The sequence below is a fragment of the Staurois parvus genome, unplaced genomic scaffold, assembly GCF_062004578.1.
Source record: "Staurois parvus isolate SC_StPar_1 unplaced genomic scaffold, SC_StPar_1.0 ptg000151l, whole genome shotgun sequence".
NCBI classification, from domain to species: Eukaryota; Metazoa; Chordata; class Amphibia; order Anura; family Ranidae; genus Staurois; species Staurois parvus.
The window spans coordinates 404,150-432,042 of NW_028317947.1; the positions used below are offsets into that span (position 1 = coordinate 404,150).

Here is a 27,893-nt window from a genome sequence, read left to right on the forward strand (position 1 = left end):
AAAAAGCATTGTGGTTTTTTTTCCCCCCAATGTATACAAGGCATTCTCTGATTAGACGAGGTGGAGAGGAGGGGCGGTGACATCACAATCTCCACCTTGTCCAATCAGGGAACACCTTGCATTCATTGAAAAACAATGGAATAAATGACGGCAGTGCCGAGTGAGTGCTGTGGTCAGAATGTAGTGAGGTAGCTGCTCAGCACAGGACCCGTAAGATCAAGGCGATCACTATAGTAGCACCAATTACTACAGTGATCAGTCTCCCCAGCAATCGATCAGGTATGAGATATACATTGTGCCAAGCTGGACCAGTGTAACCATGCAATAAAGATCATCACTGGAGTTCAAGTGGCACTAAGGCTTCGTTCACACGTGTGGCTAAGGGTGTTAAAACTAGTTGGTTGAGCCACGATTTTACCACCAACTCCCCCACATTCTTCAAGGGCATGTTGCATTTGTGGGGTGTTACTGCTGCTGAACGTGATCAATGCAAGTCTATGGAGCTGCATCAGAACAGATTGCAACACATGTGATTGCGGTGCAGTTTTGTGGCATTTACAAGGTCTTTGCTGAAGAGCGATCCAACATAAATGGCTCTTCAGAGGGCACTGCCTGTGTGAAAGACCTAAACAATATCCCTATTCTCCAAACATAATCCATACACATCCACTACCTGAAGGTCCTGGAATCGAATTCTCTTGAAATAATTTTTTACAGTTCTTCTGCCTCCTTGTGACGTCCTCCGTGAGCTCCCAAACCTCTCCTTCCCCCCTCATTTCTGTTTCTTTAGCATGAGTAGTGCATGTTAGTTGTGGTCATCTGCGGTGCTCTTGCACACAACAAATCCCATAGGCTTCATTCACACTTGTGCGTTTTGTAGCTTGAAGCTCCAAAAAAGCTCAAACTTAAAAAAATCAATTGTTCTCTATGGTGCCTGTTCACACTTGATCACGCAGACAGGCCCCATAGAGAACAATTGATTTTTTAAGTTTGAGCTTTTTTGGAACTTCAACGTACAAAACGTTCAAGTGTGAATGCAGCCATAGTCCATCTCAGGAGCAAGCTAGAGAAGTTGACTACACTCTTACCTACAGTGGGTTCACGGAGAATGAAAAACATTCTGTGCCCCCCCCCCCCCCCCATCTTATACTTACCTCAGCCTGATCTTGATCCAGTGCTTTGGGGAGCCATTGGAGCCTGCTGATTTCAATCACAGCCTATAAGAAGGGAGCGGGCCTGAGCTGTGCTGTGTGTGTCAATGGACACATAGAGCCTGGCTTGGGATTGAGACTGCACAATTGCCCCCATAGCAAGCTGCTTACTGAGGCACCCAGCAGTGGGGAGGAGCCAGGAGCGCTAGTAGCGTATCCCAGAAGAGGAGGATTCAGACCCTGGTCACACTGGATGTGAATTGGCATGTGATTTGCATGTCATGCGACTTGCAAATCACATGCCAAATTGCAGCCTATTGTACGCAATTAGAGCTGTCATATCAGTGTGGTTCCGACTTGGTTGGAGCCACACCGATTTCTAAAGTAATACATGATACGTAGTACTTTTGGTGTGATTTACATGGACATCTGTATGGCCGCACAATTTCAAAGTAGGGCTTTATGTGACCGGGGGTAAGCCTGCACTGTGCAAACGAACTACACAGAGCAGGTACGTATGAAGTGTTTATTAACCACTTCCCAGCCTGTAGAATGTCATGTGACCTGGACTTTGAGTGGGGATGCTGGGAAGATGTCTGCAGCTACAGGTATGATTCCAGTATCTTTTTTTCAGCAGCTGATCCTCTGTAATGTAAAAGCAATCCTAGCAGTTAATTACCCTCTGGATTGCTTTTACAAGTGGCACAGTCGCTCTCTGGTGCCTTCCTGAGCTCTCATATCTGACCGGGGAGCCTGAGACTGATGCCGGCGCTGTTGACTTAGCATAGAGCTGCACAGGGACTGGATCGTCTCTATGGTATTATGGTCTTTTTTTTATAGCGCAAAGAATAAAAAATGCAGAGGTGATCGAATACCACCAAAAGAAAGCTCTATTTGTGGGAAAAAAGGACGTAAATTTCACTTGGGTGCAGCATTGCATGACCGCACAATTGTCAGTTAAAGTAATGCAGCGCCGTATCGCAACAAATGGCCTGGTCAGGAAGGGGGGTAAATCTTCTGAAGGACAAGTGGTTAAAAGAAAGAAATGCTTGAAATACAGTTAGGTCCATATATATTTGGACACGGGCACAATTTTAGTTTTTTCAGGTATTTGGCCGAGTCAATCACCTGATCTCAACCCCATTGAGCTGCATTTCACTTGCTGAAGGCAAAACTAAAGGCAGAAAGACCCACAAACAAAGAACAACTGAAGACAACTTCAGTTAGATCCTGGCAAAGAGTCCGAAAGGAGGAAACCCAGTCTTTGGTAATGTCCATGGGTTCCAGACTTCAGCCAGTCATTGCCAGTAAAGGATTCTCAACAAAATATTACTAACGAACATTTTATTTATCATTATATTCATTTGTCCAATTACTTTTGGTCCCTTGAAAAAGGGGGGGTGGCTACTCTTAAGAGTTGTGATTCCTAAACCATTCCTCCAATTTGGATGTACATACCCTCAAATTAAACCTGAGAGTGTGCACTTTCAGCCCATATCCATTATAGAACTATAGCTGGAATATGTTTTGGTAAATACCTGGAAAAAACTAAAATTGTGTCTGTGTCCAAATATATATGGACCTAACTGTATATCACCGTGTGTGATGAATTTGAGTTTTTGAATTGAATTATTTTTTAAATCAGAGTCCAGAGTCATTTTATTATATATTACAGGTAGTTCTATAGCACCATCAATTTACACAGTGCTTTACATATATATTGTACATTCACATCAGTCCCTAACCCTCAAGGGGCGTACAATCTAAGGTCCCTAACTCACATTCATACATACACATACTAGGGCCACTTTAGACAGAAACCAATTAACCCTTTGCCTATCGGGCACTTATACCCCCTTCCTGCCCAGGCAAATTTTCAGCTTTCAGTGCGGTTGCACTTTGAATGACAATTGCGCGGTCATGCGACACTGTAATTTTGAAAATTTTATAATTTTTTTCACACAATAGAGCTTTCTTTTGGTGGTATTTAACACCGCTGGGTGTTTTATTTTTTGCGCTATAAACAAAAAAATTGCAAAAAAAATTGAAAAATAAAGTTTTTCTTTGTTTCTATCATAAAATTTTGCAAACAGGTAATTTATATCCTTCACTGATGTGTGTTGATGAGGCTGCACTGATAGGCAGCACTGATGAGGTTGCACTGATAGGCAGCACTGATGAGGTGGCACGGATAGGCGGTACTGATGAGGTGGCACGGATAGGCGGTACTGATGAGGTGGCACGGATAGGCAACACTGATGGGCACTGATAGGCTGCACTGATGAGGTTGCACGGATAGGCAGCACTGATAGGCTGCACTGATGAGGCAGCACTGATGAGGTTGCACGGATAGGCAGCACTGATGGGCACTGATAGGCTGCACTGATAGGCAGCACTGATGAGGTGGCACGGATAGGCGGTACTGATGAGGTGGCACGGATAGGCAGCACTGATAGGTTGCACTGATGAGGCGGCACGGATAGGCGGTACTGATGAGGCAGCACGGATAGGCAGCACTGATAGGCTGCACTGATGAGGCAGCACTGATGAGGTTGCACGGATAGGCAGCACTGATGAGGTGGCACGGATAGGCAGCACTGATGAGGTGGCACGGATAGGCAGCACTGATAGGATAGGTTGCACTGATGAGGCAGCACGGATAGAAGGTACTGATGAGGCGGCACGGATAGGCAGCACTGATGAGGTTGCACGGATAGGCAGCACTGATGAGGTGGCACGGATAGGCAGCACTGATAGGATAGGTTGCACTGATGAGGCAGCACGGATAGGAGGTACTGATGAGGCGGCACGGATAGGCAGCACTGATGAGGTTGCACGGATAGGCAGTACTGATAGGCTGCACTGATGAGGCAGCACTGATGAGGCTGCACGGATAGGCAGTACTGATGGGCACAGATAGACGGTACTGATGCTGCTGCATTGATGGGCGGCACTGTAGGGCACAGGTGGGTGGCACTGATCATCAGTGCCAATCCCTTCGCTGACAATTGCCGGTTCTCGGCAGTACTTTCCTCATGCCATGACAGCGTGAAGAAAGTTCAGCCGATAACCGGCAATTGTATTTACCTGGTGACCTGCTGTGTCATTGGACACAGTTGATCACATGGTAAAAGGCCGCCGTGATTGGCCGTTTACCGTATTACGTGATCAGCTGAGACACAGCGATCACCGGCGGCACGTGCTTGCCATGTTCTGGAATGACGTCCATGGATTACACAACCGCGCTGTAGCCGTCCTTTGCCTATAGCACGGTTGGGAACTGGTTAACCCACCAGCATGTCTTTGGAGTGTAGGAGGAAACTGGAGTACCCAGAGGAAACCCACCCAGGCACAGGGAGAACGCCAGGCAGGTGGAGCCATGGTTGGGATTCGAACCAATGACCCGAGTACTGCCAGATGGAAATGCTCACCATTTAGCCACTGTGCTGCCTACTTTCAGTTTTAAACCTGAAAACAGCTCCCTGTGAGGGCTCTCTGGGGATTTCCCGCTCTGGGAATGTCTATATAATTGGACTGCAGTGAAAAGGGGGAGTTCCAGTGATTGGAGGGAATTTCCTGTCACGTCCCTGGGATAAGAGTGAGGAGAAATCTCCCCCAATGGCCTACACAGCCCTCCTCCCCGAGGTCCCGGGGCTCATTGTATCCCACGTGACCCTCCCGGCACAGCCTGTTCCCTGTCCTGTCAGTCAGTCATGACGGAGGAATGTGTTGTCAGTAAACAGAGAGAACGTTTCACAAGCCGGAAATGCTCACATGAGAGGAAACTACCTTCCAGTGTCCCTTCATGAGCTCACCGAGCGCCTCAGTATCACAGGCCATATATGGGCATGGACACGCCTCTGTTTTTTTCTTTTGCACTCTCAGTGATTGACGTCATGGGACTCCCCAAGAAAGCCACTCCCTAGGAAAACCACTCACCCAAACCACGCCCCTGAGTATGGGAGTGGTTTGGTTGACGTCACGTGCGTTTAAATGCTCTGGCCAGCCTCCTGTTGTGTTAGAACGAATCGGCGTCTTGGAGAGTTGGGATTTGAAGGGGCGATCGATTCGAGGAGCGGATTACCTCCCGATCGATAACAATGGGGCAGTTGTTTACTAAACTCATGAGCATCTTCGGTAACAAAGGTGAGTTGTCTGCCATGTGTGTTCTATGGAGGTCCTGGGAGGGCTGACTAAGGATGGATCCTGCGATCTTGGCATGGATTCCATGACTGCTGTGAACTTTTCTACACTGCCTATGGATTATTACAATCCCTAATGATGGAGGGGGGAGGGATCAGTCGGCCATACACTGGCCGATTTTTATTGATTAATGCTCCCTTCACAGTGATGTATTCTGGGACCGCGCAAACAATGCGTTTCGTGCTTGCGGCACTATTCATTGCTAACGGCACCCCAAACGTGGAAAGAACATATGACAAATGCACCAAAAAGCTGCGTGAGCTACTTTGCCAAGTGTTGGACCTGTCAATTGAAATCATCAGGCTGTCCTATGGGTGTCACACAATAAACGCATGTTCCCGCTATGCTGGGTGGGAGCCTAATGTCACGTTTACTTTTTAAGGGGGGCAGTAAGGCCCCTTTCACCTCTGATAATTTGGGATCACGGGCAGAATCACTGCACCCCCCCCCCCCCCCGAATCTCATGGCTATACAGTTGCGTGCGTTTGGGTGCCATTATCTTTCAACACGCACAACAGGATCGCGATGTAAACCCTGCCTTTACAAATCGCATGAAGCTTGGTGCCCAAAAAAGGAGCTTCTTTTTGAGCAACAAATACGCATAGGACCGCTCATTCAAGTGAATAGGCTGCCCTATGCGACGCGCAGAATCGCATGAAAATCGCACCTCAAAATGGAGGGTTGCCATTCATTAATGTGATCAGGGTTCGAAAACAGACAGTTCCTCTGGATCAACTGTGGGTATAGGATTATAACTTTTTTTTTTTTTCTCCTATGGTTGAACTGGATGGACTTTTGTCTTTTTTTTTTTTTTTTTCAGCCAGACTAACTATGATGCTTTTTTTCCTGAGTCATGCTCCCTTTGTGTTTACCGGGCAGTACCGCCATCTCCAAAAGTGACCCATTCAAGTGAATGGGGCCACATCGCAGCCGGTGTGGGCTTTTAGTGGTTAAAACAGGCAGTGGGGAGGTAACACAACGCCTCCCAGCTGCCTGTCGAACACCCACAAAAAGGGATCCATTGCAGATCACTCTTCAGGGGTCAATGCTAATGTAAACGAGCCCTTAGCCTACTTGCTGATTTGAAGAAATTCAGCAGATTTCCCCATCCACAGTATAGAGTGGATGGACGAATCTTCCACTGGTGCTGGCGGCTGTCAAAATACAGTGGATGCTGTCAAACTGTGATGACTGCTGATTGGATGGAGTCACTGGTCAGCTGATAATTCTCCGCCCAGCTCCTTCAATTTCTTGATCAAAAGATGATGGGAAGGAGGGGGCTCTCGGGGTCATCCACTATTGAAATGTCATCAGGAACCAGCCAAAATTCGATCAATGTATGGTCAGCTTTACACCCTCAGTCAAGTTTTCATTGCCATCTCTGTCCACATTGGGGAGATTCAGCACTTTGTACTGGTGACTAGAGGTGACCTCAAGTGCATTTAGATGTTCTTCTGAACTTGTGTGGCTGCCTGGAAGATGTCACCTGGAATGGGCCAATCATCTGAGGCATTCCCACCCACACATACCACATGTATACAAGCCCCCCATTGCAGATGACTGCTTCCTTGGCCATGTGGGTTTTAAAGAGCATCTGAAGATGTTCCAGCTCATCTCTACTGGAGACCACCATTACAAGAAAGTGAGCTTTGGCTCCCTAAGAACAAGAGGTAAAGGGTAAATCTTATATTGGGACAGCATCGGGGGAGCTCCTTTCAATTAAGGAGACTTCTTATAACTTCCTGTGTTGTCTCAGAGATAGGAAGTGAAGGGAAATTTATCCCATGGTACACAGACAGCAAATTCTAAACTGGCAAAAATATTTACATACGACCCCCTTGAAAGACCAGCTGTTAAAGAAGAACTTGAGTGACCCCATGCATGCTCGCATTCCCTGATGAAACCAGTCACATGCCAGGTCCTGTGCTACTGTTCTGTACAGTGTCCTCATCTGGGGTCTGGTGCCTCTTCTGGGCTCTTGAAGCCAGCCCCCTGATGAGGTACCATTGTGCATACACAGGGTGCCTGAGATTGCCCCCTGGGATGGGTGATGTGAGTATCAGGAAACAGGGGAAAATCATTCTCACCAAAGTGAAAAAACAATACGGACCAGGATCTGCTGAAAAGGGTATTGCAGGGGAAAAAAACATTTTTTTCTGGTTGTGTAACAGGAGAGGGGAAGAGAGGTAAAGTATGTAGATCCGCTTTAGGTAGGTCAAACTTTTTATTCTGGAGGAATCCTTGAAATAACAATCAGGTCTAAGGGAGCCCTTACTAAGAACAAATCATTGGGGGAAAATGCCCTTTATAATGGTGGCCAGTGGGAAAAATGCCCACCTTACAGTGGTAGCCAAATTGCCATTCTTACAGATAAAAAGATAATGACAAACTATTGGTTCCTCCAAGTAGTATTGGGGCTATGCAGACATCATCACATGGGAGGTCAACCAGCCACTGTTCAAGGAAGCCCCCATAGTCCCTGGAGGAACCCTAGTCTTTAAGGAACGCTAGTAGAGGATGGCTAATGTAGGTAAATACATAGAATAAATAGTTTAAAACATTGTGGCACTTGTTCCCATTCCTTCTACTTTTACCCCAGAGGAACCCTTGAAATAATTTATTGGATCCAGGGAAGAACAATTTATTGGGGAGGAATGGGGAAAATGCACCCCTTACAGTGGTGGTCAGCATGCCACCCTCCCAGCATAATAACTGGAGAATTGAAGTCATGCCACTTTCTCCTCCAAGCAGTATTGATCCCAGAACTATGCAGGCACCATCAAATGGGAGGACAACCAGCCACAGCCCAAGGAAGCTCCAGCAATCTTTGGAGGAACCCTTGTCTTCATGGAACTCTAGTAGAGGATGGCTGATGTAGGCAAACACAACATTTAAATTGTATACAAATGTTGGCACTAGTTTCCACTCTATCTACTGTAAACTTCATGGACTTGTTTGTATACCTCATCTGCTTCTCAGCTATTCATGGACTTGTTTGTCTACTTCATCTGCTTCTCAGCTAGTCTGGCTTCAGACAAGTCCTACTGGGATTTGTAGTTCTGCAACAACTGGATGAGCTTAGACTGCCATCTTGGACACTGAAAGCCAGAGGTCAGGGTGATGAAGAATACTTTATCTGGGAAGAGCTTTACAAGCCACATTTCACTCTTCTCTTCTGCTGTCTTGATGCTTTTGTGTTCCTCACCCTCCTTAACCTTCTCCATTTACGTGGTTGTGTTTTGTCTCCTAGCTTGTGTATTGAACTTCTTCCCTTGCTGCGGGCTATTATTTGTGCACAGTTGAATGTAAATGGGTTTTAGACCCTGGTGTTTTTCTACAATGGCTCGGGAGGGGGTGGCTGTTACAGAGCTTTCTTCTGCTTCTCACAAGCTCTTTTCCAGGCCATAATGTTTTCACAGTTCAGACATTGCTTGCATTCCTTTCTCTCCACATCTGTCAGACTTTTCAGGGTAGAGACCTAAAGGGGAGGAGGAAAGTAACGTTTGCCAAGGGCCCTTAAAGACACAACTTTTTTCCCCTCTAGCTTTGGATAGAGTGTGGAAGGGCTATCAACACTGCTACATCTGTCTGCTGGGTAGATTCATCCTCTCTATTTGTCTTAGTGACCTTTGTCATCAGGACAGAAAGTCGAGATAAATCCTAAAATTTTGAGTTGTCACAGTAACAATTGAGTACTGACGTGATACTTTTTTTATTTGCACTAACATACAATTTTGAGGACAAGCTTTCGGGAAATGTCCCCTTCTTCAAGGTCCAGGCAGTTGTCACAGTTAAAGCCAACTGTACACAAATCGGCCGATTCCTGCTGAAACTGCCAAAATTCATTCGGAAGGTGTCTTATCGGCACCACCAGCTCGATGACATTAATTTTGAATTGACTTTTGTTGAAGGAGTCGGGCAGAAAATTCTTGGCTGAACATTGCCTGCATCCAATCAGATGAAGGCACTAACTGAATTTGGCCATTGCGGTGTCTGTTCCTAGGAGCAGATCCTCTGTTGTTTTCTAAGGAACAGATGATCGGTTGGGTTATTGTAAGGATGGTTACAGTCTGGCAGAATTTGCATTGGAAACTTATGTTTACTGGTTTTATTCTCTGATTTGGAATGTTTGATTGTGCGCATGCAGGGGGGATTTGATTTAAATCACTAGTGAAAAGGCTTGATTTAAATCATAATTTTTAAAGAGCAACTGTCATCTCTGTCCCGCAGCGGCTCCTCCTCTGACCCGCTGTTGACTCACCGACAGTCCCATTCACTTTAACGGGACGGCTGGTGATGCGGCAGTGACACAAGGTGAGGGACGTGGCGGCAGCAGGGGAGTGGATGCCCACTAACAGGCACTGCCATGATGGATCTAAAATGACAGGTGCTCTTTAAATGTAAGGAATCCAACTCATTCTTGCTGGTAGTTAGAATCTTTAATATTTGCAAACCAAATGAAGGTTTCCTTTTTAGAATAATAATCTGTCAGGTTAGTAAAACTCGACATCAGAACCGATTTTAGGTTAATCACACATCTGGAGAAAGACTCAAATTCTTTTATTTCATGTTTTTCCTCATGGTTACTGTGAAATTGTGTGAATGCATCAATGCAGTGCATGTTATCTCAGCTTGCAGAGCTTGGATTCATTGAATGAATTCACCAAAAATGTAAATATATTGCAGAATATAGAGTCTCATGCTACATAACTAAGCTCCATTTCATGCTGAAGAAACTCAATTATTAATGTTTCTTAAATAGAAAACTATATTTAGATGGATTTTTTTTTACTCCAGAAGCATTTAATGAAAGTAAATTTGACAAATGTCAAAATCCAATTTAAATTTTTTAAAAAAAATCATGGATTTTTATCCACCCTGGGTGTATGCATGGTAAAAATTTATTTTCTTAACAGAAAAGGGAGCAGTCACTAATCACCCAGAGATTATGGAAATGATCAGAAAATCCCTACATGCAATTATATGCTCTTGCAATGCGAAAGTTATTGTTGAATTTCAGTTTTCATTTAGAGAAGATGAGTCAACCTCTTTCAAGGAGTTTTTTTTTTTGCCTTCTGTTTCCTCATTGTGGAGATTTATCCTTACTTTCTGTCTTGGTGACCCCAGGACAAGAATTCAGGTGTGGGTGTCACTGAGAATACACAGAGAGCATTAAATACCTGACACATTGGAACACCTCCTTACTCTAAGGCTAAGTTCACACCTATGCAGTTTGCGTTTGATCTGTGTTCTGCAGTGCGTTTTTGCTTTTGCCAACTTGTTGCTGGGCAGATTAAAATGTGTAAAAAAAAAAAAGCACTACATGCATTTCTGCAGCGTCTTCATTGAAATCTATTGAACCAAAACGCCTTTCCAAAAAACGCACTGGGCGAATACGCAGAGATGTGAACGTGTCCCATAGGAATTAATGTTAAATGGACTGTAAAATGCTTTGGTGTGAACCTAGACTAATAAATAAAACTGTGCTTTTGTTGCAGTCTGGTGCGCTATCAGAAAGCTATCCATTTTTCTATTCTATTGGGCTTAAATGTTCCAAAAATAAAAGGAATAGAGACTTGACATACAAGGGTTGGTTCACACTATAGAAACGCAGTCCAATTCCGGATGCGTTTCTGCATGCGCGTTTTTGACGCATTCTGGTGTATTTTTGTATTGTTGATGCTTTCCAGTTCATTTACCCCCCCCCCCCCCCCCCTCTTTCTTTTTATCCAATTTAACTGGGACATGTGCATTGGTTTTTTTTTTTTGTGGGTTTTTTTTTTTTTTTTTTTTTGCGTTCCACTGCATTCCAGTACAGTTCTGTGCAGAAAAAAATGCAGCCTGTTCTACTTTTTGTTTGTTTGTTTGTTTTTTTGTTGTTTGGTTGTTGTGAGTGTGCTGTTTTTTTTAATTTTTTGTTGTTTTTCGTTTTTGTTTTTTTTCTGCATGCAGAAGGCACTAGAACTGCCAGCACTGATGTGAACTATGACATTGACAACCATATAGACTACTTTCTGTGCTTTTTTGGATGTAGGAAAAAAAACACTGAAATGCATGTAGTGTGAACTGATCCTAAAACAGCCCATAGATTATGTAGTTACCAAAAAAGAAAATTGCTTGTTGTTTGTTCTTTCTTCCCCCCCATCAACCCAGTCAGTGTTGATGGGGGAATCTCTTCCACAGCGCTATTGTTTTTCGCATCTGCAGGACACAAGGATTGTTGCTGGAGGCTGTAGCCGCTGACAGTGATCACCTGAACAAAATCTGACAGACTGGTTGTACTGAAGTTGATCTATAAGTCAGTTTTCTGTCCAACTCATTTTATTTTTCAGTTCAGTCAAAGCAATTCCACCAGGGCCACCCACATATCGAATTTCTGAGGAACCAACTGAAATTCACTCAAGGAATGGCCAGCTTATGTCCTGACTAGCCTGGGTATAGGTCCACAAACACTTTTCAGAAAGCTTTGCTAAGTTCACAACTGACACTAAACGGGCCACTTCAAGTAGTTGTAATATGTCATTATTGTCTTTACTTGTACTGCTCCTCTATCTATGTTGTTGCCACAGTAATTAGTAATAATACCTCTTGTCCATTTGTTCTACAGAACACAAAGTGATCATTGTCGGCTTGGATAATGCTGGAAAGACCACCATCCTGTACCAGTTGTGAGTATTTATAGTCCATCCTCAGCAGATGGCCTTTGGGCTGGAGAGGAAGTGAAAGACGTGTACGTAGTTAGCATATGGCTTCTAATTATGTGTTGGAAAAAGAAGACAGAGCATTAGAATGTCCCTAAATCTTTTTGTACTGTATGAAGGAACAGTGTTGTCACCCTGGGGCAGGAAGTATATTAGACAAGCTCCCCTGCATTAAGCCTTCACTTTAAACCTTGTACTAAACCTCCTCCAGTCCGGGCCATTTTTTGGCACTTTTTGTTTAACATTTTAAAATCATACATTTTTTTTTTTTTGCTAGAACACCCAAACATTATGTATTTTTTTAAGCAGAGGCCCTAGAGAATAAATTGGTAGGTTTTTGCATTTTTTTGTATGCCACAGTGGTTTTTCAAACGCAATTTTTTGGGAAAAAACGTTTTTAATTGCAAAAAACACTATACAGAACACAATTATTTTGTAAACTTATAGCTTACAAAATAATTGTTTTCTGTATAGTGTTTTTTGCAATAAAAAAATTTGTTACGCCAAGTAAATGGATACCAAACTTGTCACACTTTAAAATTGGACACGCCCATGCAACTGTGACAAGTTTTTTACTATTCATTGGCGACGTTTTAAAAGCCTTTACTGGTTACCATTTTAAATTTACAGGGGAGGTCTAGTGCTAGAATTGCTGCCCATGATCTGACGACCGTGGCGATAGCTGACATGTAAGGGGCAATCACTGCTTGCACGTGTGCAGGACCGATGCGTGCGTTCGTCTTTGCATGAGGGCGGGGGCACGTTAATAATAAAAATAAAAAAAAAACTTTTATTGCTGTCGCAAGGAATGTTGGCATCCCCTGGGACAGCAATAGACACATGGATCTGGGGTCTGAGACTCCAAATCCCTCCTCTGCACTTGAAAGCATTTAAAACACCAAGATCGTTGTTTTAAATGATTTCAGATTTTTAAAAATGGTGCAGAAAGTTTGAGTAAGAAAGTGATGTCAGGTCATTGTTTCCAGTTTGCTATAAAGGAGAGCCGATCAAAGCCAATTGCGGCTTTGTTCGGCTGTCTGGCCAGGTGGCAGATGCGCCTTCTGGTCGCTCGGGACACCCAGTGGGATGGGATGTCCCGAGAGAATGGTGGGAGGCTAGCTTTCTTCCTCCTCCCTCCTCCCTCCTCCTCCTTTCATATCATTCCCTAACCCTCAAGGGGCGTACAATCTAAGGTCCCTAACTTGCATTCATACACTAGGGCCAATATAGACAAGATTAACCATACCAGCATTTCTTTGGAGTGTGGGAGAAAACCAGAGTACCCGGAGGAAACCCGCACAGAGAGGACATGTAAAAACTCCAGGTGGTTGGTGCCGTGGTTGGGATTTGAACCTATACCCAAGTACTGCCAGACGGAAGTGCTAACCATTTAGCCACTGTGCTACTGATCAGTTCTGCCATAGAAATTCCTTTTTAAAATGTTTAGTGATTCATTTTCTGTTCTTGTGGGGGGAGGGAAGGAAGCGCCTCTGTGCTGTTCTGGAACACTCGTGGACCCAGAGTTACCAGTAAGTCTAACCCGGGTTTTCTCCTTTTTTCCTCCAGTCTGATGAACGAGGTAGTGCACACGGCCCCAACTATTGGCAGTAATGTTGAAGAGATTGTGCTGCGGAACACACACTTTCTAATGTGGGATATTGGAGGACAAGAGACTCTTCGAGCTACATGGAACAGTTACTACTCCAATACAGAGGTAAGAATCTTAGGATCTCTAATTTTTGAATCTGGAAAAAAAAAAAAAAATAGCGAAGGAAATCAGTATTTGATCCCCTGCTGATTTTGAATGTTTGCCCACTCACAAAGAAATGATCAGTCTAAAAATCGAATGGTAGGTGTATTGTAACACTGAGAGACAGAATGGCAACAAAAAATTCAAAAGAAATGCATGTCTAACAAATGATGCACTGATTTGCATGTTCATGAGGGAAATAAGTATTTGTTCCCCTTCACAAAACATGACTTAGTACTTGGTGGCAAATCCCTTGTTGGCAATCAGAGGTCAGACGTTTCCTGTAGTTGGCCACCAGGTTTGCACACATCTCAGGAGGGGTTTAGGCCCACTCTTCTTGGCAAATCCTCTCCAAGTCATTAAGGTTTGGTGACTGACGTTTGGCAGCTCGAACTTTCAGCTCCCTCCACAGATTTTCAACCGGATTAAGGTCTGGAGACTGGCTAGGCCACTCCAGGACCTTAATGTGCTTCTTCTTGAGCCACTCCTTTGTTGCCTTGGCCGTGTGTATTGGGTCATTGTCATGCTGGAACACCCATCCATGACCCATTTTCAATGCCCTGGATGAGGAAAGAAGGGTTTCGCCTAAGATTTCACGGTACATTGCCCCGTCCATCGTCCCTTTGATGTGGTGCAGTTGTCCTGTCCCCTTAGCAGAAAAACGCCCGTTAGCAGAATGTTTCCACCACCATGTTTCACAGTTGGGATGGTGTTCTTAGGGTCATAGGCAGCATTCCTCCTCCTCCAAACACGGCGAGTTGAGTTGATGCCAAAGAGCTCGATTTTGGTTCCATCTGACCACAACACTTTCAACCAGTCCTCCTCGGCATCATTGAGATGTTTAGTGGCAAACTTCAGATGGGCCTGGACATGGGCTTTTTTGAGCAGAGGGACCTTGCGGGCACTGCAGGATTTCAGTCCTTGTCGGCGTAGTGTGTTACCAATTGTTTTCTTGGTGACTGTGGTCCCAGCTGCCTGGAGATCATTGACAAGATCCTCACATGTAGTTCTGGGATGATTCCTCACTGTTCTCATGATCATTGACACTCCATGAGATGAGATCTTGCATGGTGCACCAGACCTGGGGAGACTGATAGTTGTTTTGTGTTTCTTCCATGATTGCACCAACTGTTGTCACCTCACCAAGCTGCTTGGCGATAGTTTGGTAGCCCAGTCCAGCCTTGTGTAGGTCTACAATCTTGTCCCTGACATCCTTGGACAGCTCTTTTGGTCTTTGCCATGGTGGAGAGTTTGGAATTTGATTGTTTGATTGCTCCTGTGGACAGGTGTCTTATATACAGGTAACAAGCTGAGATTAGCAGCACTCCCTTTAAGAGACTGCTTCTAATCTCAGCTTGTTACCTGTATGAAAGACACCTGGTAGCCAGAAATCCTGCTGAATGATAGGGGATCAAATACTTATTTCCCTCATGAACATGCAAATCAGTACATAATTTGTTAGACATGCATTTCTTTTGAATTTTTTGCTGCTATTCTGTCTCTCAGTGTTACAATACACCTACAATTCAATTTGTAGACTGATCATTTCTTTGTGAGTGGGCAAACATTCAAAATCAGCAGGGGTTCAAATACTTATTTCCTTGTGTGTGTGGGTGTGTGTGTGTGTGTCTCTTGCCATTGATTTTTGTCTTAAATTTGAACACCAAATAATTATTGTTGTCTCGTTACATTGGTCCAACTTGGCACAATATAAGCATGCATATTTAATATGGAAGCTGACAATCCCTGTAGTAGTCCACTATTGTTGCTATCTTTTGGATCCTGTGCCATGTGCTTTCCCCTCTGCACACGGAGCACAGGGGGTCACCTGCTTGGCACTGTTGTCATTCACAGAACGCCTTGTATTTTCTTCAATGAATATAAGGCTTTCTCTAATTGGACAAGGTTGAGATTGTGACATTGCCTCTCTACCTCGTCTAATCGGAGAAAGCCATTGAAAAAATACAAGGGGTTTGGTGAATGGTGGCAGTTCCGAGTGAGTGACCTCCAAAATATTGATGTGGAACTGAGACATCGGTTGAAAATTGTACCAAAGCACCTCTCACTTTTGGCAGATACCAGTTTTAGTGCCGTGTCCTGTTTTTTTTTTTTTTTTTTTCTGACCATAGACTAAGAGTTGACTAGAGAGCTGAACCTATTATAACAAATGTATATTGTCTGACCATATATAAGTGTGTGTGTTGGTTTATATATATTTTTAAGCTTCTTTCACACCAAGGGGTATGATCTTATATTTTTTTTAATGCCAGTAATCTGACATTCATTGCAGGTGAATCTTCCTGGTGCCATTAATCGTTTTAAATGACAATTCTTAACTACAAGTCAATATTTGGTGAAGTCACATTTACTGGATATATAAAATATGTCCTCATGTACACTGGCCGTTTTTATAGTTGCTGTGCTTTTGGCTTTTTTCCTTTTTTTTTTTTTTTTTTTTTTTTTTTTTTTTCCCTACAACCAGTAAACTCCCCCAGCATGTTATCCTATGTGTCATGCACATAGGTTTTAATTAGTGTTTTTTTTAGCAGGGGCGTTTCTTGGTTAGAACAACCCCCCCGCCCCCAACCCCCCCCCAGAACGAGTGGTTTTCTAGAGGAGTTTTTTAGCTGTAAAACGCAGGAAACCAGTGTTTTTGCGTGTAAACCCCGATAATGCGGAAAAAACCTTTTCACGTGACTTTATACATTTAACTCTAACAGCTTTTTTAAAACGCCCAGTGTGCATGAAGACTTGGTCTCTTGATGATTCTGTGCATTTATTTTATTTATTTAATTTTTTTCAGTTTGTCATCTTAGTAATTGACAGCACTGACAGAGAGCGGCTACCAGAAACGCGGGAGGAGTTGTACAAGATGCTGGCACATGAGGTGGGCTGTCCTTTTAACTTTAAATGGTTTGCTTAGAGAAGTCTTTCTAGCATACCTTCTTCTCCCCCCCCCCCCCCCCTTCTTTTTTTTTTTTTTTTTTTTTTTTTTTAATAAAAATTTGGTAAATACAGGAAGAGTGGTGGAAACAGAATGGTGGTAGCCCATGACAATAAAAATCTAGATGTCAGGTTTATTATTGCAGGTTGTTAAAGCTTAACCGCTTCCTGACTGCCCTATAGCAGATGTACTGCTACAGGGCGGCACGGGTGTGCAAAATCACGTGTGTGTGATTTTGCATCCCCAGGTACGGGGCGCGCTCACTAAAATTTTCACATAAACAGTTTTGATTTACCCGTATTAGGATATTATTATTTTTTTTTTACTGGACATATTTAATAGTAAAAAGTCAAAAATGTGTTGTGTTTTTTTTTTTTTGTTTTTTTTTTTTTTTAATTTTATAGTGCAAAAAATAAACACACAGGCGATCAAATACCATCAAAAGAAAGCTCAATTCGTGGGGGGAAAAAAGAACATAAATTTCAAGGACATTGCCGCAACTCACACGCCCTCTCAACCTGTCCCCTCTCACACAGCTACCCCCTTATCCCCCCTCCCCCTCAACATAACCCGCAGGGACTTCGTCGCTGCTCAAACTCTCTCCAACCCCCTTCACCCTCACTCAGCTACCCCCTCATCACCCCTCTCCCACGGCCCCACCACTGCTCTGACCTCCTCTTCCACCCCACCCTACATTCCTCACACTGAAGCTCCCCCAACACTCCACACCTTTGACCTTACTACCATCGAGGAAGTCTCCAAGATCCTCTCTGATGCCCGCCTCACCACCTGCCCCCTCGACCCTATCCCCTCACAACTCCTACGACCTTCCTCCTCCTCCATCCTACGCTCCCTCACCCACATCTTCAATCTCTCCCTCTCCTCAGGCACTTTCCCCTCCCCTCTGAAACATGCACACATCACCCCCATACTTAAAAAGCCCTCCCTGGACCCCAATGACCCGAACAACCTCAGACCCATCTCCCTGCTCCCATTTACATCTAAACTCCTCGAGCGCCTAGTCTACACCCGCCTATGCTCTCACCTCAACGACAACAACCTCCTTGATCCCCTACAGTCCGGCTTCCGTCCCCTACACTCCACTGAAACTGCCTTACTCAAACTCTCCAACGACCTGCTAACCGCCAAAGCTAATGGACACTATTCAGTGCTCCTACTCCTTGACCTCTCTGCGGCCTTCGACACAGTCGACCACCCCCTCCTCCTCAAAAAACTACACTCCCTCGGCCTCAGAGATTCTGCTCTCTCCTGGCTCTCATCCTACCTGTCACAACGCTCCTTCAGCGTTACCTATAATGCTACCACCTCCCCCTCACTCCCCCTCTCTGTTGGGGTCCCTCAAGGCTCTGTCCTCGGGCCCCTTCTCTTCTCCATCTATACCTCCTCCCTTGGCCAACTCATACACTCTCACGGCTTCAACTACCACCTCTATGCCGACGATACACAAATCTATCTCTCAACCCCCCACCTCACCCCCTTGGTCTCAGCCCGAATCACACACCTACTGAGCGACATATCAGACTGGATGTCGCTCCACTTCCTTAAACTGAACCTCTCCAAAACCGAGTTTCTTGTCTTCCCCCCAGCCCGGACACCACCCCCCATTGATTTCTCCGTCACATCCAACAACGCTACCATCAAACCCGCCCTGCAGGCCAGAGTACTGGGTGTCATTCTGGACTCCAACCTATCTTTCCAGCCCCAAGTCCAATCTTTAACAAACTCGTGCAGACTCCACCTCCGCAACATCGCCAAAATCCGCACGTTCCTAACCCCAGAAACCACTAAACAGCTCATCCACTCCCTCATCATATCACGACTCGACTACTGCAACTCCCTCCTCACTGGCCTGCCTCGCCGCTGGCTATCCCCTCTTCAGTCCATCCTGAACACGGCTGCCAGACTCATTCACCTTTCCAACCGCTCTGTCTCCGCCACCCCCCTCTGCCAATCCCTCCACTGGCTTCCGATTGCGCAACGGATCAAATTCAAAATCCTAACGCTGACGTATAAAGCTGTCCACCATACTGCCCCGAACTACATCACTGACCTAATATCCAAGTACCGCCCAGCACGCACACTCCGCTCCTCACAAGACCTCCTTCTCTCTAGTTCCCTGGTCTCCTCCTCCCATGCCCGCCTCCAGGACTTCTCCAGGGTGTCACCCATCCTCTGGAACTCCCTGCCCCAACCCATCAGATTATCACCTACTCTCCTCTCCTTTAGGCGCACTCTGAAAACCCATCTCTTCAGGGAAGCCTACCCCACCCCCTGCTAACTTGCCTCCCTCCTCCACTCTTCCTACCACTCCATCCCCCACAGCTATCTCCTCCTGTGCCACCACCCCCTCCCTCCTAGATTGTAAGCTCGAAAGAGCAGGGCCCTTGATCCCCTCATGTTTTGCATTGTATTGGTATTGTTCTGTCACATGTTCTGTCTCCCTTTGTAATGTACAGCGCTGAGCGAACTATTGGCGCTTTATAAATACTGTATAATAATAATAATAATAATAATCTGGGTGCAGCGTTGCATGACTGCTCAATTGTCAAAGTAATGCAGCACTGTAATGTAAAACGTGACCTGGTCAGGAAGGGGGGTAAATCCTCACGGATGCACATAGGTGTTGCGTTTGTCCTAGCACCTATGGCTTGCCGAGATTGTACACTGACCTGTGCATTTGTGGCTGCAGTATGGAAGAATATAGGTAGTAGGCAGGCAAGGGAGTTGTATGGTAGAAGAGACATATATAGTCTCTTCTGCCATAAAAATGGGGAAAGTGAAAAACCTCCCTTGCCTCTGCACCGCAAGGGTTAAGTGCTTGTTTAGGTTTATGGGACTGTAAAAAGGGATTTTACTTACCAGTCCTTGCTCCCTAGACAGTAGGTGCTCCTCTCCTCCCCTATGCTTTGTTGGTCTGTTCCTCTGTGTCTCCATCTCCAGTGCAGAGCTATGGACCCTGCACTGTACTTGGTGGTGCCAGAAGGCCTGTGACTGTCAGAGCATAAGGGAGAAGAGCCTGGCAAGACTGGTCTAGCAGCCCACAGGAGCCTGCGGGATCAGAGGATCAGGTAAATAAAGTGCTTTTTCAGGTCATGGGCATTTAACCAATGCAGTGTGGGGGAACTCGCTGTAAGTCCAGGTTCACACCTATCGTGTTTTTTCAGAAATGCACAGCAGTCCATTTAACATGATTTCCTATGGGACAGGTTCACATCTTTGCATTTTCACCTAGTGTGTGTTTTTTTTTTTTTTATGTAAAACGTTGCGTTTTTGGTTCTGTAGACTTCAATGGAGATGCTGCAGAAAGGCATGTCATTTTTGACGTGATCTGCATTTTTTATTCTGCCCAGCAACCCGCAAAACGTGTCAAGAAGCACTGCACTGATCAGAAGCAAACTGCATAGGTGTGAACCCGGAATCAGAATTGATGCTTTCCCCAAGTTCTGCTTTTGAAGCAGAACAACACTGTATCTGGGCACCGCAAACTAAAAGCGCTATTTGATTCATTTTTATAATTTACAACAAACCCATCCATCCATGTCTCCATGCATTATTTTGCTGAAAAATCACTTGGAAACCCCCCCCCCCCCCCCCAGCATTTCTGGTTGTGCCCATCTTGAATAAGGGCAGATGATTCATGTAGCTTTTATTTATTTATTACAGATACATATATAGTGCTGTCAATTTTACACAGTGCTTTACATATATTGTACATTCACATCAGTCCCTAACCCTCAAGGGGTGTACAATCTAAGGTCCTTAACTTTACATTCATACATACACATACAAGGGCCAATTTAGACAGGAGCCAATTAACCTACCAGCATGTCTTTGGAGTGTGGGAGGAAACCGGAGTACCCGGAGGAAACCCACACAGGCACAGGGAGAACATGCAAACTCCAGGCAGGTGGTGCCATGGTTGAGATTTGAACAAACGACCCTAGTACTGACAGGCAGAAGTGCTAGCCATTTAGCCACTGTGCTGCCCTACTTCCTGGAATCAATTTGCCTTTAGCTCAGGCATGCAGGTATGATTCAGAGAGTGAAGTCCCACTTTAAAGCAGAGTTCCACTTGCACTGTAAAAAAATAAGTCAGCAGCTGTAAAAACTGTTAAAATACAGACACTCACCTGTCCCATGATACCGCAGTGTCCTCCCCGCAGCCCGTTACACCAGCCGTCCTATGTTCCAGGTGCTGACATCTTCAGTGTGGGCACCCGGCTGTGAGAGCTTGTGGCTTTACAGCCAGGTGCCCACTGCGCATGCGTGAGTAGCGCTGCTCTTCTTGAATGGGCCCCGTAGTCTTCTGGCACCTGTCTACGGGGAGGGAGCACAACATCTGATTGCCTAGGCGATCGCAGCGGAAGTGGGAGCGGGTACCTGTCAATTTCGGGTATCTGCTCCCCAAAGGTGCCAATCCTTAATGGGGAGTGGGGGACCAATCTTTAAAGCGAAACTTCCCCGTTTGGGTGGAACTCTGCTTTAAGTTAACCCCCCCCCTATTTTAGACCATCATTCTTAGGTTTCCCTTCTTTGAATTTTCATTTCTCAAATCCAGCGTGTCAGAGTCTAAACAAATGTTTTTTATTTCTGCAGGATTTGAAGAATGCAGCTGTGTTGATCTTTGCCAACAAACAAGATGTGAAAGACTCCATGTCTGCCTCTGAAATTTCTGCTTCATTGGCGCTCAGTGCTATAAAAGACCGAGCATGGCATATCCAAGGGTGCTGTGCGCTTACAGGAGAAGGGTAAGCTTTCCTATGACAACATTCGCATTTTTACTGTTCATGTCCCTTCTAACATGCAATTCAGACTATCGGTTGTCTTTGGTGTCGTGGCAGGAGGCTTAAGGGCAGCTTAGCTGTTCCTGAGAATAGAGATTTGTCTTTTCTAGTACCCAGTACTATTACATTTCTGGTGATATTTTAGGTAGAAAGGCCTCGTTGTTGGCCTGTATTATTTTTGCACTGCTACACGACCTTTAATGCACACTTGACTATTGCCCAATCTGATTTACTAAATCAGCAAAACTAAACCAACTTGTTGTTTATGACTGATGCAATGCTTGCCTTTGCATCATATGTTTTCCAGCTGGACTGTATTAGTTCACTGAACTTGAGTTTCACCTTGTACAGTCATACTGAAACTGTACAAGTGCTTCGGGTAATGGAAGTTAAAACTTTACTCGCTGCATCAGCAACATATGTTTTCTAATCAGCAAAGTATACCAGCTACTGGTGATACCCATATAGAAGAAAAATATATTTGAAATACGATTGAAAAATATTCTTCCCAAATATATTGCCGTATATTTTGAAATACTACACTTTTGGTGTGTGTATGTATAATATATATAATATCTCAACACACACTATACAAATCTACATTTCTGGAATGCATTTACAATTATATGTAAAAGTATGTTAAAAAAATCTGAAGAATATATTTAAAAAATAATATATTTTTAAAAATGTAGATATGTATTTTTAAAGACATACAGTATATTTTGAAATGTATTTTAAAAAAATATAATTTTCATATATTTTGTAAAAACGTGTGTGCGTGTGTATAGATAGATCGATGCCAAAATTGTAGTATTTCAAATATTATTATTTTTTTTTCTTCCATGTGGGTAGGTGAGCCCATCATGGACAAACCATTTACAGATGTTGCACCCTAGGGGTGGGGGTGTGTGTGATTCACTTGCACTCAGGGTTTGAGGTGTGTGGGTTTTTTTTTTTTTTTTTCCTTCCTTCTTCCCTCCATTAGCTCACCTGAAAAGTAGGGGTTAACAAGGCAACAAACCATCATTGTCATTTGCTGGGTTGTGGGTTGGTGTACTCTCATTGATCTGGCCATGTATCATCAGCATCACCTAATACACCTAGTTTAACAATGGCCCTTTAAATTCAGAGAGCCATGTGAATCTTTTAGTTACCCATAACCATGAAATTCCTTTTGCGGGTCAGCCTATACTTTTGGATGGAGTGGAAAGGGTTGGAATCTCTAACAGGCTTTGATTGGTCAACAGGAAATCGCTGTAAATGGTGGTTGTGGTAGCGGTGAAACACCAGTACAAATAAAATGCTAAATCCTTTGTGTTCGTCTTATCCACTTGCTGACCGCTCATAGTAAATATACTGCGAGTGGGCGGCAGGTACGGGCGCAATCACGGGCATCGGCCGCCTTCTAGATTTGGGTCGCACATGTGCGCGCCCCCTGCCAACCCGTGCTGAGTTTGGCAGCTGATTTTTCAGCCAATGATTTTGGCTGAAATCGGCTATGTCCAATCGCAGAGAGTTTACAAAAACACAGAACTATGTACTGTGAACAGCGGTCTTACTGTTTCTTCTCCCTGGAAATCAGGGAGAGAAAACAGCAAGTTGGTAAAGTAAAGCTACACATATTACACTTGTTAGACACAATAAACCCTTTGATTGCCCCTAGATGTTAACCCCTTCCCAGCTAGTGCGATTTGTACAGTGACCGTGTACAATATTGGCACTGATCACTGTATTAGTGTCACTATTGATGTCTGTGTACCTCCCAGCCAGCATCAACTAGCGCCAGATTGCCCGTCACACCATCACAGTCCCACTAGGAGTCACTGATCACTGCCATATTAGGTGTGTGTTTGTGTATGTATGTATGTATGTATGTATATATAAATAAAATCTCTATCATAGTGTTTTTGTTGATGCTGTAACTGTTGCACAAACCTGGTAAATCCTAATAAGTGTATATTAGACATTTTAGCACAATACATTTTGACCTAAATTTATGAAGGATTTTTTTTTTCTATTGGATATGTTGTATAACAAAGTAGAAAATCATCCCTTGTTGTCTTTGCGCTCGTCTCCCAACAAGGCCACTCACTAATTCAAATTTTGGCTGGTTCTTTAAGAACTGGACACAATGTACTTAGTGAATGGCTGTCTTTAGTTTGCCATAATGCCTATGTCCAATTGGATATGCCTACTATAACTAGAGGGTACCTGTATAAGTGGTTGTTTTTTTTTTTTTGTTTGTTTTTTTTTTTTGGCACGGTTCTTCAAATACAAAGTTTTAACCACTTTCCGTCCGGCCCATGTATATAAACGGCCGGACGGGGGCAGTGTAGGAGCGGGTTGCCATTCATAAATGGCACCTGCCATTTTGGACTGTGCGCGCTCCCTTGGAGCGCGGCACCGCGATCCGGTGCCCGCTGTGTCCTCCGAACACCGATCGCTGTACGGGACCTCTGTGTGAGATCCCGATCATGTGATCACTGATTGGCCATTCAGTGATCACATGAATAGTAGTATGCAAGATGTCCCTTCTAACATCATTGCTTACTACGTGTGAAATCTGTGAATGATCACAGAGATCACATGATACAAGGCTATTCACAACAGCCTTGTACCATGTGACAAGCTGTGACCAATCACAGCTCACACAGTATTTCTCAATGGCTGCAAGAATGCAGCCAGAGAGCAGGAGAAATGATTGCTTTTACACCCATAAAGGCTGTAAAAGCAATCAGTGTACAAAAAAAAAAACAAACTTCATCACCCCACACAAGTAGTTGTACTGCTAGGGTGACAGTATGTAAAAATAAATAATAGAAAAATTTTACTTTTTTTTTTTTTTTTTTTTAAATTTCACAAGTTTTGGTTATAAACTAATTTGTGTGTGTATTATATAATAAATTATAAATGTTGTCCAAGATTTATTAAGAAGATTATTTTCAAACTTTTATAAGAAAAACCCTTCTCCCCCCCCCCCCCCCCCCCCCAATATTTTTTCATTTACATGGCATAAAAATCCCAGTGGTGAATAAATACAAAATAAAGTTTTATCTGTCTCAAAAAAAATGCTAACAACTTCATATGGGTCCTGTGTTTCATGACCGTGCAACTGTCATTCAAAAGTGTGACCGCTCTGAAAGCTGAAAATTGGCCTGCGCTGGAAGGGGGTGAAAGTGTCTGGACTTGAAGTGGTTAATAGTGATGGCAGTTATGAGCAAGCTTACACTATAATAATTGAGCAACAATTTTCACCTCCTTTGTGAATCTTGGGGAAAAAACCTTCAAAAAGAATCAAACTTTTCTGTCTTGCCAAACTGTTGCAACAGTCTAGACGCTGATTATGTTGTTGTATATTCCCTCTTGTCATGACAGCTTTTTGATTTTAAAAATACCCCTGCTTATGTAAATCACAACTATTGCAAAACTGAAACAGCTGCAAGTTCTACTTTTTTTTTTTTTTTTTTGCTGTTATTAATCTATAGATATCATGCTTAATTCAGTTTCTTTTCTTCTTTCAAGGCTGCCTGCTGGGCTGGACTGGCTAAAGTCTCGTGTCACTGCCAACTGACCATCATGGGAACTTTTATCATTTGTGCACTGGACACTTTGATTTATTATTATTATTTTTTATATGGAAGGCTCAGCTTATTTTATACATAAACACATGAGGCTTGGAACCATATTTGCTAAGCTGTGGGTGGCTCTGAACTATTGAACTGAACTATGGAGCAAAGACTTGTAATTTACAAGATATCAAGTCCATTGGATTATGTTGCAATCTTCTCGTATAACTCCGAGGATGGCATTGGGTTCAGACCACCAGTCTGCTGTCTGTAGTACCTTCCTAAGGCTGCCAAAGACTATTTTTTACATTCCCACCTTGCGCCAGCAGCCTTCTTGAAAATCAGCTGCCTACATTGATCGGTGAAATAAGTGACATCAATAGTGGAACTGCTTTGGATACAGAAGATTTAAGGACCTATGGGGGCCAAAACTGGATGGGGCCTAATCTACAACTGCCACCAATGGGTGGATATGGGGTCCTAAGGATAAAAAAAAATGTTACTCCTCACTTGTAGGCTAGCTACTAAAGACATTTCAAGAGACTGATCCACCACACTTCTCTATCGCCTTATGTAGTGATTTGATAACAGGTTAATGTGATCTGTATCCCTTTTGGGGGGGTAAAAAAAGTGTTATTTCAATCATCTCCTCATTCGTGCAAGCATTAAAGTTGAAGTTCACCTTTTCAAGAAAATATTAGGGCCCTAGTACATATTAAACTGTGCAGCGATGTAGAATTGTTCATTAATTTATTATCATGCCTGTAGGCCATGTGGACACCTCCAGAAGCCTGCTCGAAAAACTTCGAATTTACAATCCTCCTGTCCTGCCATGATGCGAAGACAAGAAAGCTGTTGGTTTTCACGCATGCAGTGCTGCAGTTTTCATGTTGACAGGGCAGGTTGTGAAGGATTGGTAAGGGCTAAGCGGTTGAGCTGTCATTTTACCCCAACCCCCCCCCCCCCTTTTTTTTTTTTTTTTTTTTTTTTTTTTTGCAAAGGCAGCCGCTGGGCACACAGGCTGCGGCTGCGATGCTTTGCCCGATGAGTGTGGATGGAATCATACACCTGGTCATGACCTATTTGAATGAATGGGGCTGCTCTGCTAGCACACCACAGCTGTGTGGTGCTAGGGCACAGTTGAAGGCATTAAAGCAGGCAGTGCAATGACTCCTCGCCACATGTCAAACGCGGATTTCTCTTCAGAGATCTAAGCGTTTGTGAATGAGCCCTAACTGGGAGTCTTTTGGCCAGGCTTCTGGAGGGGGGCCCAAGATGGGCTTCAGGGATGACCTTACAATTAAAGGAAAACATGTAACATGTTTCCATTGCTGCAGGCGCTGCCCAAAATTTTTAATTTTTTTTTTTTTTGCATAGTTAAGAGGCCCCTTAACTGTGCAAACTACTTTCTGTTAAAGGTGAACTTGTGCGTGGGTGTAGCTTGACTCATGCACATTCTTCAGTCCCGCGTATATTTTTGTAACACTAGTATTACTACCTCAGCTTTCTTGTAAATGTTACTGCTTTCTATGTATGATCAGTTTCCACATATCTACAGGTTTTAAAAACAAATTAGCTGAGACACGGATTTATCATTACTTATCTGACTAATCTAAACCCACAGCAGTGTCAACATTTTGAAGCCAGACTGACAAAAAATTAGCATTTAAAAAAAAAAAAAATTATTATTATTTTTTTTTTTTTGTATTACTTTTGTATATTTATCGTTGCCTTTCTTTGACTGGTCTGTAATGCACCATTGAGCAGAGTAGGCCCCTTAGACAGGCATCGGGTCAAAATTTTCACCTCTGTCTATGTTTTCAACCATTTTTTATGTGTTATTTATGTTTTTTTTTAAAATGTCAGACTTGTAGAATGTCTTGTGTTTATTCTGCAATACTTGCAGGAAAGTGCCTTAGGGCTGTTACACAAAGATTTAGTAAGAACAAAGGGGTGTTTGATGGTATTAAGGCATTTCATTGGTGCTATGAACCCCTATGGTAAGGGTGATTGATTTGTAAGTGTTAACCCTTTCTGTGCCTGGCTGTGCAGTGTGCTGGCAATGTGTGCACACAGGACTACCAGTCAGGGAGCATTAAACTATGTTTTTTATTCTTGTACCACTTGTACCTTTTTTTATTTTTTATTTTTTTTTCTTTTATGGGGGATGGGGATGAACTTAAAAGTTAAAGGATCTTCAGTTATAAAACAAAAATTGAGTCAGCAGCTGCTAACTTTTAAACGTAAAAAATACACTTGCCTGTCCAGGGATCCAGCATCTGGGATGGTTCTTTGCTGGTTTTTGGGTCCTTGGCACTGACATTCGTATTAGGAGAAGCCGGCTGTGACTCCTTGTAGCTGCCCACTACGCATGCGCTAGACGGACTGCGCTGTATGAATGGTCCTTCAGCCTCCTGGGGTCTGTAATGGGTCACAGAAGGATGTGGGCAGGGTGGGGGAGAACTTCTGCCCTGATTTTTGCCTAGGAGGTAGGAGCAGGTACCTACTAAAACTAGGCAACCCCCCAAATATAAAATAAATGTGTGTGTGTGTGTGTGTGTGTGTGTGTGTGTGTATATATATATATATATATATATATATATATATTGTATTTGAGGGGGGAAGCAGGAATAAAAAAACAAAAAAAAAATAAATTGTACACACACACACGTGTGTGTATATAATTTTTTTTTTGTTTTTTTTTTATTCCTGCTTCCCCCCTCAAATACAAATAAAATAAATATATTATTTTATATATATTCTTGCTCCACCC

The 27,893-nt window shown here is 43.6% G+C and overlaps 1 protein-coding gene across 1 annotated transcript; it reads left to right on the forward strand.

The window, feature by feature from the left end:
* The first annotated feature begins 5,169 nt into the window (after window positions 1-5,169).
* LOC149463797 (ADP-ribosylation factor-like protein 5C) lies at window positions 5,170-27,240 on the forward strand. The gene is made up of 6 exons (XM_089674307.1): window positions 5,170-5,297; window positions 11,962-12,022; window positions 13,622-13,769; window positions 16,609-16,692; window positions 21,367-21,518; window positions 25,077-27,240. Exons 1-6 carry the CDS (start codon window positions 5,252-5,254, stop codon window positions 25,123-25,125), a joined length of 540 nt encoding a protein of 179 aa, XP_089530433.1. The 5' UTR covers window positions 5,170-5,251; the 3' UTR covers window positions 25,126-27,240.
* The last annotated feature ends 653 nt before the right edge of the window (window positions 27,241-27,893 follow it).

Bases quoted from the DNA above. Each gene is read 5' to 3' on its own strand.
- LOC149463797 (XM_089674307.1), top strand. From the start codon at position 5,252: ATGGGGCAGTTGTTTACTAAACTCATGAGCATCTTCGGTAACAAAG. The intron at 12,023-13,621 runs GTGAGTATTTAT...TTTTTCCTCCAG, and splicing joins ACCACCATCCTGTACCAGTT to TCTGATGAACGAGGTAGTGC. The intron at 16,693-21,366 runs GTGGGCTGTCCT...TTATTTCTGCAG, and splicing joins ACAAGATGCTGGCACATGAG to GATTTGAAGAATGCAGCTGT.